At 35.6% G+C, this 14322-nt stretch overlaps 2 protein-coding genes across 9 annotated transcripts in view; both read left to right on the top strand.

The window, feature by feature from the left end:
• LOC113225640 (potassium channel subfamily T member 2) overlaps positions 1-10920 on the top strand; it is a 169827-nt gene extending 158907 nt beyond the window's left edge. For 2 of the 4 annotated variants that reach the window (XM_026458011.1, XM_026458031.1), the window contains exons 16-24: positions 386-466; positions 4623-4973; positions 5048-5182; positions 5516-5627; positions 5712-5897; positions 6150-6284; positions 7305-7406; positions 9486-9691; positions 9787-10920. In XM_026458011.1, the coding sequence (XP_026313796.1) occupies positions 386-466; positions 4623-4973; positions 5048-5182; positions 5516-5627; positions 5712-5897; positions 6150-6284; positions 7305-7406; positions 9486-9691; positions 9787-10420 (1942 nt within the window). In that variant the 3' untranslated portion in view covers positions 10421-10920. The remainder of the gene's footprint in view (positions 1-385; positions 467-4622; positions 4974-5047; positions 5183-5515; positions 5628-5711; positions 5898-6149; positions 6285-7304; positions 7407-9485; positions 9692-9786) is intronic. The other 2 variants (XM_026458017.1, XM_026458023.1) reach the window with 2 other exon arrangements.
• Positions 10921-12158: 1238 nt separating this feature from the next.
• Positions 12159-14322, top strand: part of LOC113227663 (keratin-associated protein 5-4-like) — a 36642-nt gene continuing 34478 nt past the window's right edge. For all 5 annotated transcript variants that reach the window (XM_026460641.1, XM_026460655.1, XM_026460633.1 and 2 more), the window contains exons 1-2: positions 12159-12242; positions 12550-12570. In XM_026460641.1, the coding sequence (XP_026316426.1) occupies positions 12171-12242; positions 12550-12570 (93 nt within the window). In that variant the 5' untranslated portion in view covers positions 12159-12170. The remainder of the gene's footprint in view (positions 12243-12549; positions 12571-14322) is intronic.

Below are 14322 nucleotides of genomic sequence, written 5' to 3'. Positions count from 1 at the left end.
TAAACCAAACCAAACAAATGTTGAGATCTTTGGGCACAAAGCCATGCGGGGAACGTTTCTACTTAACCAATTCAAAATTAACTATCTGCAACTTTATGTACCTGCTCAACCTCCTTGAAATATCATTGTTGTCTTACTTACTTTTTAAATGTTATGTTTTACAATAAGTATATAAGAAAACAATGAACGCACCTTAATAATTTTACACAATTCATATATACAGTCGACGTCCACTTTCGAAATAAGAACTTATATGTGCGTGTCTTACGTTAAAGAAAAGAGACGGATGCTTCTTGCAAAATTTTCATGAGCAATGTATGCATTGTGTACCTGTAAACCCTTGAGCGTATTATCCCATCGCACGGCCTGTCCCCTGTGGCTCCAGAGATGACTTCACCACCAGCAGCTTCTCGTCTCTGGCAGCCAGCGAGATCACACACAGTGCTTGGCGAAATGATTTCTCCAGGTAAGCGTATATACACATCACCACTTTCGAACAAATATTAATAAGTACATGAAATTGAAATCGAATGGGAAGGTCCGCCAAATTTGCTACTTATCCAAGTGAAAATGTTTCTTCATATTTTGTTTACAAAAATTATACTTGGGTCATAATTTAATTATACCAACTTTAATAAAGCCTTAAATTTGAGTGTTTGACTTTGTATTCCTTAACATCTGATGAAACTTGCAGTAATCAAATTGCTAACTATTACCATCCAGTTCAATTATGCAAAATATGCTAATTCTTAGCTCACAAAATTTGCTCGAATTTGCACTAGAAAGCAAGTGAGTTCTATAAGGAAGACTCGGTAGTGCTACAAGCACTACGGAAACTACGTCCTCTTGTTCCATTGCGATATTGAGGCAAACGTACTATACTTTCACCCGTTGGTGGCCGACGCCGACGCTATCGCAGTGTGGGTTAATAGAAATAAGTCGATAGTGTGTTTGTTCTCCAACAACGTGCACTAATAATCAAATTAGGCATGGTTTCTTTTAGTGACAATCATCTTGTTACTTAACACAGAATTTTACATAATTATAATATTGTAACATCGATAGTATTAAATAAATTAATTTATTGTATTCTTCCTTTTATTCCCAGTATTTATAAAACACTGTCCTAAATGCCGATGGTTCCGGAAACGACATCAAGCGTACTCAGAATATAAATAAAAGTTTAAAGGATTATAATCCCAATATTGAGACAGCATTAAATGCTTTTGCATAAATAGAAACAACCAATCTATCTGTTTTATATAAAGGTTGAAAAAATTCCTTGCAAACATCATTATATATATATATATGTATATATATAGCCAATAAAATATATATAATAAAACAATACCAGAAACAATACATCCATCGGTTGGTTGTTTTTGTAAAGAGCCTAATGGAAATTGTGATTTTACATTCACCACAACACATAACACAACTTGTGTTGGAGCCTACAGCGTGATTAAGACCGCCCGAGTGGTATTTTTAAATCAAGTGGAAGGATCAAGTGTCGGTGGAGTACGGTTATTTGGATAATAAATTGTCACACAGTTAACATTCTGGATTTGTGAGGATTGTGGAAAAGTTGTTAAACAGATACAGTAAAATTTAAAACGTTTTGCTTTATATAATCGCGAAGCGTCACGTGTTAAGTTGTGTTATGAGTTGTGACCTGACCCTAAAACTACCAATACCTAATCATTGGAGTTACTACTTAAAAAGGTAACGTAATGGCCTTAAATGCGCAATTATTATAGTCCCTGTGTAACTTACCTGCTATTTTCTGTAACTGAAGATTTATCTTTGCACATGTCCTTATACATAGTTAAGCATGTGAAGTTAGTCAGATTGATGTTGAATGTTAGAATATTAAACACACATTACCCCAGAACTATTGTTTGTCTTTTCGTAACATATTGAATGAATGTCCACATGTACGTAAAATACCTGTGCAATGTCCATAACCCTCTTATAAGATTGGACCTGTTTTGGACTTTTGAATTAACAATCTTTTTTAACTATTCTTATTTTTATCTCTTTAATTAAATTTTGAATCCTTTTTCAAATTAAGCTTTGCTTTGGCCTGTTTCATTGTAAATTATTGAATGAACACCTATAAATAATAAGAAGTTTTCTTAGAAAATAAAATTCATTTAAATCGTTTAAAATTTGCACTAAGTATTCAGTAGACGGCGTACGTCCTATGTAGCAATTTAGGATATTTTTTTTTCACTAATTAGGTATACTCACAAGCTTATATTATAAAAATACTATCAAAACGATATACAATCGACAATATTGTTATATATAACATATGTAGGTAATGATTAAGGATACTTTGGGCTAAAGAAGCTTGTGCAGGGAGTGGTAGATAGCATTGAATTGTGACAAATTAGGGCAAAATCTTCATTTTCAGGAAGTACTTTCACCAGTTATAGAAATATTTCAAATTTCTGTATAAAAAAAATATGGGAAAAAGGTTTGTTGTTAAGTTGCTTATGAACTGTCATCCCCGGAATATTACCTGCTACTTACGGGACATTCTCAACATCATTATTATTTTAGCCGATGCCTACCTTCATCTTTATTTGTATCATTGGTATTGTCGACCCCCTAAAAGGTCTATTTTATTTGAAAAAAAAAAAAGAATCTTTATAATATGATTTAGTTAAAGATACCTAAGCATTCTCGCAATGAAAACCCTATTTACGTGCAATAGTCAAAATAACAAAACCGAGAAACTTCGAAAAAACATGACAGGTATCAAACTGTTATTGTTATCGTCAGAAATCACGATAGACACTAGCCCACTCTGAGACATGTAACGAGAAGTCGGAGACTGCAAAGACCGGGAAGTCGCACGAGAAGTTGTATTAAGGGTGAGGCCAGACGAGCGTAATTTTGTGAGTTGTGAGTTGCGTTTTTTGAGTTGCGCAGTTTGCGTTCGACCGAAATTCTGTTGGAGCGTCTGACGAACGTATTTTATTCAGTTGCTTTTAAGCGTTTATACGGGGTCCTTGTGTCGTAGTAGAGTAATGGATCCATTAAAATAGTATACATTTATGAAGCATTAGACGATGTTAGAAAAAGAAGCTGGGTACATCACTCAATATGGAACGATTAAAAAAAGGGCAGTTTCATATATTATATACAAGTTTATGGGAACATCCAGATCAATTTGTTAAGTACTACCACATGACAATAAATGTTTTTCAAGAATCATTAAGCCTAGTAAAACCTTTTATTCCTAAGTGACATACAAATATGAGACAAGCCATCAGTCCAGAGGAAAGACTAATAATAACAATCAACTAAGTTGTTCAATTATTAATATTTTTAATCTCCGTACCTTCCATTTTAGTCTCCGTACGCGTATCCTATACCAAAGTGACCCCCTTCCCTCACTCTTACCTCCACCCGCGCCAGCCCGTCCCACGACGCGACCGAAAGTAAGTCATCATTACGCCTGTGAGTCGGCAGATAACTCATTTTACGTCGCCATTTGAACCAAACCGTACTTTTATATGAAACCGAATGCAGCGCAAACTACGCAACTCACACTACGCGACTCACAACTCAGAAAATTACGCTCGTCTGGCCTCACACTTAAACGAGACAATACGACAGCCTAATGGTTACATTCTCTTCCATGTGACAAATTTGTTATTCACATAAATTAGTTTGACAGACTCATTATTTTAACACTGAAATGACGAAACATCGAGTATATAGAAATAGAGACGAAATGTCATTTAATTTGTTTCAAAACTATTCTGCCATATCATTACTGTGACTACTGCGCTCCGATTGGCTAGCCCGAGTTCGAAACAATTGACGGATATCGTTAACTGTTTCACTTCAACACGACCAGTTAACTTGAGCTTTGCTATAATGGACAAAAATTGCAAAATTACATATTTAATATTTAATTACCGATGAAATGTGATTCCTTTTATTTTGTAATTAGATATTTTGCTGTTTTTCCCACACCACCACGGCATTGTTAGAGATATTACCGTTATTACAATAAATACAGAATATTTCTTGGAATATACGGAGACGTACACGCAGGTCAGTAGTTGATCTGTCTGTATTTCAGTGCAAACGAGAGTTGATATTTATAAGAGCTGTATCGCTAATATGTTACTAGGAATATATGGCACTTATTTCGTCTCTATTTCCGGTTATATACTCGATGTGACGAATGACACAACGGTACTTTTCGTTAGATTCGGTTTAATAACTGAATGTAACGAAGGTGAATTCATATTACAATACTTACCTGAAATTCAGTATTTTTATGCGAATTCAGCGAATGTTTTTATTACAGTCAGACGAAAACCGTCTCTTGATTGTACATTACACCTTACTACAATTTAGCACAATTCAAGGCTAATGTTGGAGAGGCATTTTTTAGTAAAACGGGTGCCGTTGTCGATTACATCATCACTTAAAATCAAGTGGGAATTGTAGCCAAGCGCGTGTTTATTTTACGTCAAAAATCGAATAAATTATTTTATGAATTTGTGTAGAGCCGTCTAATAAATCTCGAGCGGTCATAAGAAAACTTCTCATTATTTCTTACCTTTATAAACAAAACATAATCCCTTGAGTCGTTGCAGGATTGTGAAGGGATTTCCACCCGTATCACCTTTCATTGGAGTTAGCCCGACGCTATGTTACTTACTGAAAGAAAAGAAACCACTGTGCTGCTTACAACTGGCGCAGGTGTGCGAGCATTGCGCTTATAGAAACGCTAAAGAATATCAATGGCAAAACAAAACCATCATCCTCGCCGCTGATTATGCCTCCAATGGAATTTACAATTTTATTATACCGCTAAGAGCCCATTTTAGATCCAAAACATCTTTAAATCCGATTATCTTACTTCTGGAAAGAAGACATGATATAGCATCTAAAAATGCTATATCCTATTTTCCATTGGTGTACTGGATGCTCGGTTCAATCGACTGGTGAGTATCAAACATAATGATTTTGAATGCCATTAAAAATATGTAATAACAATATTTTAATTTATACATTTCAGTTTAGATGATTTATTGAGGGCTGGAATTACCTTGGCAGAAAATGTAGTTGTGGTGAATAAAGAGTTATCGAATTCCGCAGAAGAGGACAGCCTCGCTGATTGCAACACGATAGTTGCCGTGCAGACCATGTTCAAGTAAACTGTTATTGTAGTATCCAGAAAGTTCATTTAAAATGTTTACTTTTTTTACAAATTATGAACACTTTCTACGTACTTTCTACGCGAACATTATACGAAGCGAAAGTACTTTGGTGTAATCCATTTGCTATTGCGAACCAGATGTTAATTTAGCTGAATAAATTTATTACATCTAAAGGTGTTATGTAAGCTAAAGGCTTAATTAACACCATCAGAATACTATTTTGTTGGTAGACGTACCTCTACATTTAAGTGTGACGCGCATATCCACGATATTTTGAAGTTGGTAATAAGTACATAGATAGTATAGAATTCTGTTTCTTCTTTCAGATTTTTTCCATCAATCAAATCTATAACCGAACTATCGCAATCCTCAAATATGCGGTTCATGCAATTTAGGGCTCATGACAAATACGCGCTGCACCTCTCGAAAATGGAAAAAGTTGAGTAGCGTACATAATACGTAACATTAATGATTGCGTGATTTGCACGGAAAATATATATAAATACTTGTGTTTATTTCCAGCGAGAAAAAGAGCGCGGTTCTCACATTTCATACATGTTTCGCTTGCCGTTCGCGGCGGGATCAGTATTCTCCGCATCCATGTTGGACACGCTATTGTACCAGGCTTTTGTGAAAGACTACGTGATTACATTTGTCCGATTGCTGCTAGGGGTTGATCAAGCACCCGGATCTGGTTTTCTAACTTCTGTAAGTTACTTGTTACAACTCGTGTAAATTATTAGCGAATGAATTTTATCGTAGCTAAAGTGCAGCTTGTTTTGCGAATTCTGCGAATGTTGTTGTTTTATGATCACACTCATGTCATCATCATATCGGTAAGCGATGCGTAAATATCTTTTACTTACTGTGTTGGCGAAATTTTTTATTTAAGTGTTGCGTATGATCATGAAAGAAGCATTTAAACTCAGATTCTAACGACGTATGTTGAACTTCTGACAGATGAAAATAACAAAAGAAGACATGTGGATTCGCACATATGGTCGGCTGTACCAAAAGTTGTGTTCAACTACTTGCGAGATCCCTATAGGGATCTATCGCACACAGGACACGAGTTTAGCCGATCCCTCTCACCACGTGAGTATGTTGCCACGGACTTCATCAAAATGGTTTTGGTCACGCTTCGCGAGAATGCGACCATCGCGTGCATCGGTGAGTCGGATGATATTTCTCAATATCTCTCCTTAAATACAGTCCTATAATACTGTCTGTCGCTAAACGCTACTTACACATTTACAATGTCAGTGCTAACCGGATTTCACAATAATTCTTTATTATAAGTAGTCCGCGTCTTTGGACTGTATTTCGGGTTAAAATTATAAATTTTTTATCTAAGTATACCTCGAGTCAGCGTCACACTTTTTCCATTATTACAACTTGTTTACATCTTGCGCCTACACTTGTGGTGTATCTGTAATTAGTAGCATTTCTGAATTTCTACTTTTCACGCGAAACTTGGTTATGTCTTATAAAATACACGTGCTTTAATTTTATAATTTACGCAACCTGCTGTAGCCAGAAACATTGATCTAATTTCTGCTTTTGCGTGGACACAAAGAAATGACCAATATTTATTTTTCAAGAACTACAAATTCGATGACTAAAAAAAAAGAAAAAATAAAGGCTTTGAGTGCAAAGTAAAAGGGGACCGTCTGTAACTTTAACGTTCTCAACTCGATGATCGCAATCCCGCCTCGGTGTAGTCTTTGTAGTGTGTGTATTGCATGTGTCGTTATAGAAAAACTTAGCGTTACTAATTACACCGTAGTACCACGAAAAAATGAAAAACAATTCAAATAAAATATAACTAGATAACAATTAGAAAACAATCTCACTGCATGGAAGGAAACCAATACTTTCAAGCTCAGTTCTGTCTGTAACTTTCTTGCAGTGACGGGTTAAGAAAACGCACTAGATTTGGGTCCTCGCTTCCGCTTACTGCATGCTAAAAATAGCAATACTGCGATATACATTTGAAATATACAGTGAGAAAAGTTAAATAAAGGGTTACCAGCCAACAGTAGTATGAACTGTCGCCGGTGTATACTGTACTGTAGAGTACTATAGGAGATCAGTAGGGACAAACTGACAAGACAGTTGCAGCAGCAGGACGAGTGTGAGGGTGGAGGCTTCCCGGCGTGCGGGCGCCGGGAGGCCACCAGCTGCCTCGGCAGCTGCTATGGAGAACGTACGCCGGCGGTAAGGTCACTACCGGAGACCTTTCACATGGATCTTCTAGTAGTTGGCGACTAACTACGTTTAAAGAGCTGTCACCAATTATCAAATGCTCACTTATAAATCTGTAATTAAAAAAAATTACCAGTCACACTGTCTAAAAAAAATCACTAAAAATATTGAAGAAATATTATTTTATAAATATTTAAACAAAAAAAACAGTAAATACAGAAATGCAAAAACGCATTATAAATTTTAGAGAAATGCAAAACTGATTTGTAATTACATTAGTCGTCAACAACTAATTTCATGTGAAAGGACCTACTATGCTCCTGCTTTGATGTGGCAACCAAGAAAACGCAAATGAGAACAGAGACTAAATTTTCAGAGCCCGACATGATCGATAACAAAAACGAAGATAATGTGAATGAGCATACATAATCGCTATGTACTTATCACTAGCATGAACTTACGTACACAGTCTATGTCTGTGAAAATTATTTAGAAGTCTTGAAAGCTAATTATTTCTACCATCTAGTCTAGTAGTCTACCTTAGATAACTAAATTAGTTGAAGCCATAACCTTTTGCGAATTTCACTTTTATAAAACTCCGCTTTTAGCAATAGTACCATACGACCATAACTTATCTAGAATATAAAAATCGTACCAGAAATACTTGAATACACAACTTATCAACAAAATGTAACTAGCTTCAATAATTTTCTGACACATTTCATGTAGGCATTTTACCACAAATGCGCATAATCAATTTTATTACACAAGTTACAGATTTCTGCCTACCAAAAGCAAAAGCAAAATAGCATGCTAACACTACTTGTCCATGCTGTAGGATAGTTGCAATAACAGGATTAATTATTATGATTTCCTGGAGACGATATATCCTTCAATAGCATAAATATGGCATAAAAAATTGCTGAGGAAAAATATATTATATATATATAATTATAAAGACAACATATTTTATCGTTTACTCAAATGATTTAACTGTTTTTGCGTAATTACGTAAAATGTAAAATTGTAGACTACACTTCAAATTCATTTAAATATGTAAATTAATTTTAGTCAAAGGGCAGATTGTTTTTAGTCAAATGACATTGCTGCGAGCAAAACTAAAGGTATACAATGCTCATTAAAAAGCGTGCTTGGATACCAGTAACAAGCATATTCAAACTATCAAGGGACTCACCACATTTATTCGCACGTAATCCGCTTGAATATCCGGCGCGAAAAGTGCAACGTCATTTTCGCTCCGGCTTGATGCGATTCCGTGTTGATAAGTGTGGTGATTCCCTAATAAGTAAATTAGCAGTTATATATACATAAGTGACGGGACGAACAACTCGTGAGCCGGGTTGTAAGCGACACGCCTTAAGACTGTCTATTATACATTTGCCATTGGATACCAATTATACGTATTCGTAAATCATATCTTGACGGGCCATAAAGCTATAGCTAAGTTAATAAGGTAGTTTTAGTGTCCATAGCAAAAAACAAAATTGTGGCATCACATTAAAATACGAAAAAATGTTTATTGATGCTATGTAACTTTGCAATCAATTACATATCAGAAATAAAAGAATATTAATTTGGTTTACTGTGACTCTCGAAATTATTAAATATTGAGTATTAATAAAAATATGTTAAAAGAGAGCTTATACGATTTTACGTCACACAGAGCTAAACATTTTTCCTACCCAAAGAGCCAATGTGATCTCTAAACAATATATAACCTGCAATAATCACAGCTCACATTAACTGACCTAGGATCCTAAAAATCTTTAAATATTTGCTCCATCGTCATATTCAATGCAACATAATATTATAGATATAGTGTCTATTATTAATCATAATTATATCTAAATTATTTTGCATTTAATAATATATCTACATATAATCGAGTTCAACGTCATACTTTTTCTCGAATCATGACATTTGTCCTGCATTTGCAATTATCCTACGTCATTTACAAACCATAACCGATATATTTTGATGCTAATCACCTCACACTAATGTTGTACATATAATGTCTACTTTTATAAGCAGGTAGTAGCTTGTCTTAAGAGAATACCACTGCTTTCACAGTACTCTACAAGCTTGGCCGACGAAGCAAGAGATAATCACGCTCAACAAATTGAGAGAGCTGAAATTGCTAATTTAGTACGATCAAGAATGGAATCATTGAATCTTACTGGAATTGATTACGACGACGTTAGTGAGAAACGAAATAGTTTATCTTACGTCATAATAAATCCTAGCTGTGATTTGAACCTGCAAGAAGGTGATATTATGTAAGTAACGGTACAACTTGTGTTGAATACCTGCACAATAAGTTATAAGTAAGTATAATAGAGATTGAGACTCACCGTTTGTACTGCGTTTGCAGATATTTGGTCCGTCCATCACCATTTTCTGCACAAAAAACATTCGAACGCCATAATAGCCGAAGGAAATCGAACATCAGTTTCTGTTCTCAAGCACTAATCCAAGCACAAGGAGTTGCAAGTCGTAGAGGCTCTGGAATTGGAGCAAGTTTTAGTCAACCTCGTGCGCCTCCACTATCGACCACAAAAGCTAACTCTCTGTCCCTGCCGGATAGTCCAACTATAATTACGGACTTCAGGGGTCGTTCGAACTCATTGAGAGTTGTCGACGATATACTATTAAGACGGTCTAATTCTCTTCGCCAAGGATTAAGTGGCGTTGGCTCTCGCCGGAGGAAGAGCAGCCTTGAAGAGATCGGCATATCACATTTCAATTCCCTGCTACAATACCAACAGCAGCAGCAACAACAACAACAGAATGCTAACGCTATCAAAATAGCCCTCAATGGTAGCATCGGATTAGAAGTAACACCTCCTGAAGAGAATCCTACAGATCGAATCCTTGGACAAGGCTTGCCTCTTGATGGTTACCAAGAAGTAGCTGCAGCACTGCCGTCAACTTCAATGGGCCCCACACTTCCACCACCGGTGGCTTCATCTCCCGACCCTCAACACTTACAAGGAACTATTGTATGATACCACCTAATGTGGGGACGTCGACTCAGTTCCGTGGTCAGAAATAAATGGACCTAAGAAGGATACAATCATGCCAAAACTATTCTTTCGGGTTTCTTCGTCGATACACGAGTCATTTATTCTGATCTCTGTAGAACTGATAAAATTCTCTAGCGTCTCTACTTGTGCACGTAGTGTTAAATGTGTAGAATAAATGTATTTTTTATGACGAATTAGTTATGTAGACTGGTGGTAAAAGAGCTGTGTATTGTAAGCGGGATCAACTAGTTAACTATGTAAAGGGGCTAAATGTTCACGAAGCTGAATGTAAATAAATATTAGGCATGCTTTTTAAAATCTGTGCATTAAATTGTAAATAAAAGGAAAGTCATTTTATATTGACTGCCTACAAATAATATTAAATTAAATTATGAAAGTAGTTTGTAATTATTATAAATTTCTGTTTTAGGCTTAACTGACCAAAAAGAAAAAGTACCTATATCAATTTAAAGTCGACAACAAAGTCCGTAATTTAAATTACGTAATATATATCACTAGATCCGTAAACGATCAAATTTTAATTCTCATAGTAAGTATCTGAAAAATAAAATCACTTAATCACAACTATTATTTTTATTAACAACCTCTTAATATTACGCATCGAGTATATAACCAGAAATAGAGACGAAATAAGGGCCATATATTTCTGGTAACACATTAGCGATATAGCTCTTATAAATATCAAATCCCGTTTGCACTGAAATATAGACAGGAAAACTGTTCTACTATATCATTACTGTGACAACAGCGCTCCGATTGGCTAGCCCGAGTTCGAAACAATTGACGAGTGTCGTCAACTGTTTCACTTCAAATCAACCAGTTAACTTGAGCTTTGCTATAATGGACGAAAATTGCAAAATTACGTATTTAATTACCGATGAAATGTGATTCCGTTTGTTTTGTAATTAGATGTTTTGCTATATTTCCCACACCACCTAATAGAACGGCACGGCATTGTTAGAGATATTATCTTTATTACAATAAATACAGAATATTTTACAGAATATTTTTTGGAATATGCGGAGCATACGCACAGGTCAGTAGTTGGCCTGTCTATATTTCAGTGCAAACGGGAGTTGATATTTATAAGAACTGTATCGCTAATGTGGTACCAGGAATATATGGCCCTTATTTCGTCTCTATGTCCTGTTATATACTCGATGATATTACGTTTACACGAAAATAAGCCATCGTCATCACTATTTTATATCCCACTGGTCACGGGTATCATCTCAGGCGAGGGTTTAGGCCATAGTCCGCCAAGCTGGCTCATTGCGTTAGGGACTTCACAAGTTTTGCGAGGGCTGTGACCCTTCTTCGACGTGCTAGTTTCATCACAATGTTTTCCTTCAATGAAAAGCTCATAGTAAATTTCAAATTAAATTTCGCACATAAATTGCGAGAAACTCACGAGGTGCGAGACCGGATTCGAACCCACGGCATCTACTTGAAAGGCGATAGCTCAAACTAATAGGCTACTATGGCTTTTTTTTGTGAGTCAATGCCGACGGCATAAACGTGCGTACAGCGCGCAGATGCTGAGTGCATTCTGAGTGAACGTAAAATCATTTCTGGTAATTGGCGTCTAATCAAATGAAGATATGTATGTATTCGAATGAGGTAGAATTTCACACTGACAGACGCTATCAGTCTGCGTATTAAATCGTGTAATACGTTTTGAAACCGATTGTAAGCAGTAACACCCTAACAAATGCAAATGAACATCGATATTAATACTTTGTGGGTTTTTTATATCTACGTTCTAACATCCTTAGCCCAAGAAGTAAGTACCTACACCGATTTGTTTGCTAATATAAATTATTAGAACCTGACCCACATGTGAATCTGTACTAGTCATGGTTCTCCATTAAGGACAAGTCTGTTCTATACGTTTCGTATTACGCAGGCAGGAGACTTTATATGTCTTCGACGAGTCTGTAAGGCTTTCTCCGCCACCTGGGTTTACCAACAATGTTCTCGTTTACTGTTGAAGTGGTAATTTATAGATTTACAGGTAAATCTAAACGCCTAGCACACGTGTCTATCCTTGCTACTCCAAAAACGTAATAAACAAATTTTATATTTTGCAGGACGCCCATTGCACATCAATGGTATATAATTTTTTTTCTACTCCTGTATTTTAACGTCAATTATAATTTTAAAAACCATATCACTAAGCGCTCTTTTGAGTTCTGAATCAAAATTCTATTGTCTATGGTACTCGCCACTGAGCTGAAAAATTTCATTACAGTTCTGTACACAGGCCTATAATGAGTATTATAGTACTGTAATGTGTATTATAGTACTGAACACAAACTATAAAGACTTTAAAAACATAACGTATTTTTACTAAAATATCAATTACGACGCTGTACCACCTACTGGTTGATTAAATTGGCCTAAAAGTCTTACAACCGGGCCATAAGTCTATGTAAAAAAAGATTGGTTAAAATATTTTTATTTTTTCTTCTTCCTTGGCTTTCCGCGATAAGCGATTCAGCCACTTACAAATTGTTTTGACTAAACTAAACTTGTTCTAAACAAGGAAACTTATTTTATCATAGTAATGAAATTAGGGAACGGGTTTACGAAATAGAAACGTGTAAAAAGAGTGAAAAAGGGATCAGGCAAGAAACTATAAGGTATCTATAATGTTTAGTTTAAATACAGAGTAAATAGTATAATTACAAAAGTTAATTTTTTATATTATTTTCTGAAAGAAATCTAGATAGATATATATCGAAGAGTTATTGGACAATAATAAAAGACGGAGGGAAGTCAGAAGAACCACATGGGAATGGGTAACATTTTGGATAAGAGAGGAACGATCAAATCTAGGTCAAAAGATATTATTCAAATCGCTAAGTTCGCCGCACTCACATAAATCATCAACGACTATACTGAATCTAGCAACGTGAACGAGTGTATAAACGTGAGGAGCCAATAAGCTTTTGCCATTCTGTTCATTTCAGGTTAAGGAACCACGGTTTTGCCGGTAGAGAGGGTTGAATACTACTATAAAATTTACCTTTAGACTGAGAACCCTCAGTCCACGTTAAACTCCAACTATTTCTGAGAAAGATCTTGGGTAGTGTGACCAGGTCATGGTTATAATTTTTGTAATGACCCATGTCCATGCAGATAATAGCATCACTGGCGAACTAGTCAGCGCGTTCGTTACCCAATATTTCCGAGTGACCGGGAATCCAGGCGAACCCCACCGAAAATCCCTTCAACGTACATTTAAGTAAAAATTTTCTTGTGTCAATAATTACCAGAGAGATAAGTTTAAATCTAAACGGATACCTTACATGCGCCTGAAGGGCACTCATAGAATCCGAAAATATTACGGATTTCTTTTGTCTAGCCAAAAGAATATACTCAACGGATTTGTATATCCCGGAACATTCCCCAGTGAAAACAGAAATTTTAGGAGGAAGATTATTTTCTGTACAATATTGTATTGAAAATGATAAATTCCAATTCTAACATTGCTATTGTATTTAGAAGCATCGCTATAAATGTGATGCCAATCTTGGAATTTTGTATCATAAAAAAGTTAAACAAATGTGTAGACACGGTGCTTTCTTTACTAACTCCTAATGACAAACGAACTTCAGCGGTTAATATTAAAGCACTATAATTAACACAAAAGATAGGAAGATTCAATGACATGTGAATTGGTGCGTAAATAGATAAATACTTACGGAAACTAATAACTAAGCATGGAAGGGATTTATGCGTCCAATAAGAAGAGGAAGATTCCACTGATAGTCGCTCTAGTCTAGATAACACAAAAAATAGGAAGATTCAATGATGTGTGAATTGATGCGTGAATAGATAATACTTACGGAAAGTAATAA

This window comes from Hyposmocoma kahamanoa, unplaced genomic scaffold (genome assembly GCF_003589595.1).
Source record: "Hyposmocoma kahamanoa isolate Upper Pololo Valley unplaced genomic scaffold, ASM358959v1 100021, whole genome shotgun sequence".
Classification (NCBI taxonomy): domain Eukaryota; kingdom Metazoa; phylum Arthropoda; class Insecta; order Lepidoptera; family Cosmopterigidae; genus Hyposmocoma; species Hyposmocoma kahamanoa.
The sequence above is the reverse complement of the archived record's forward strand: the minus strand, read 5'-3'. Positions and strand labels throughout refer to the sequence as shown.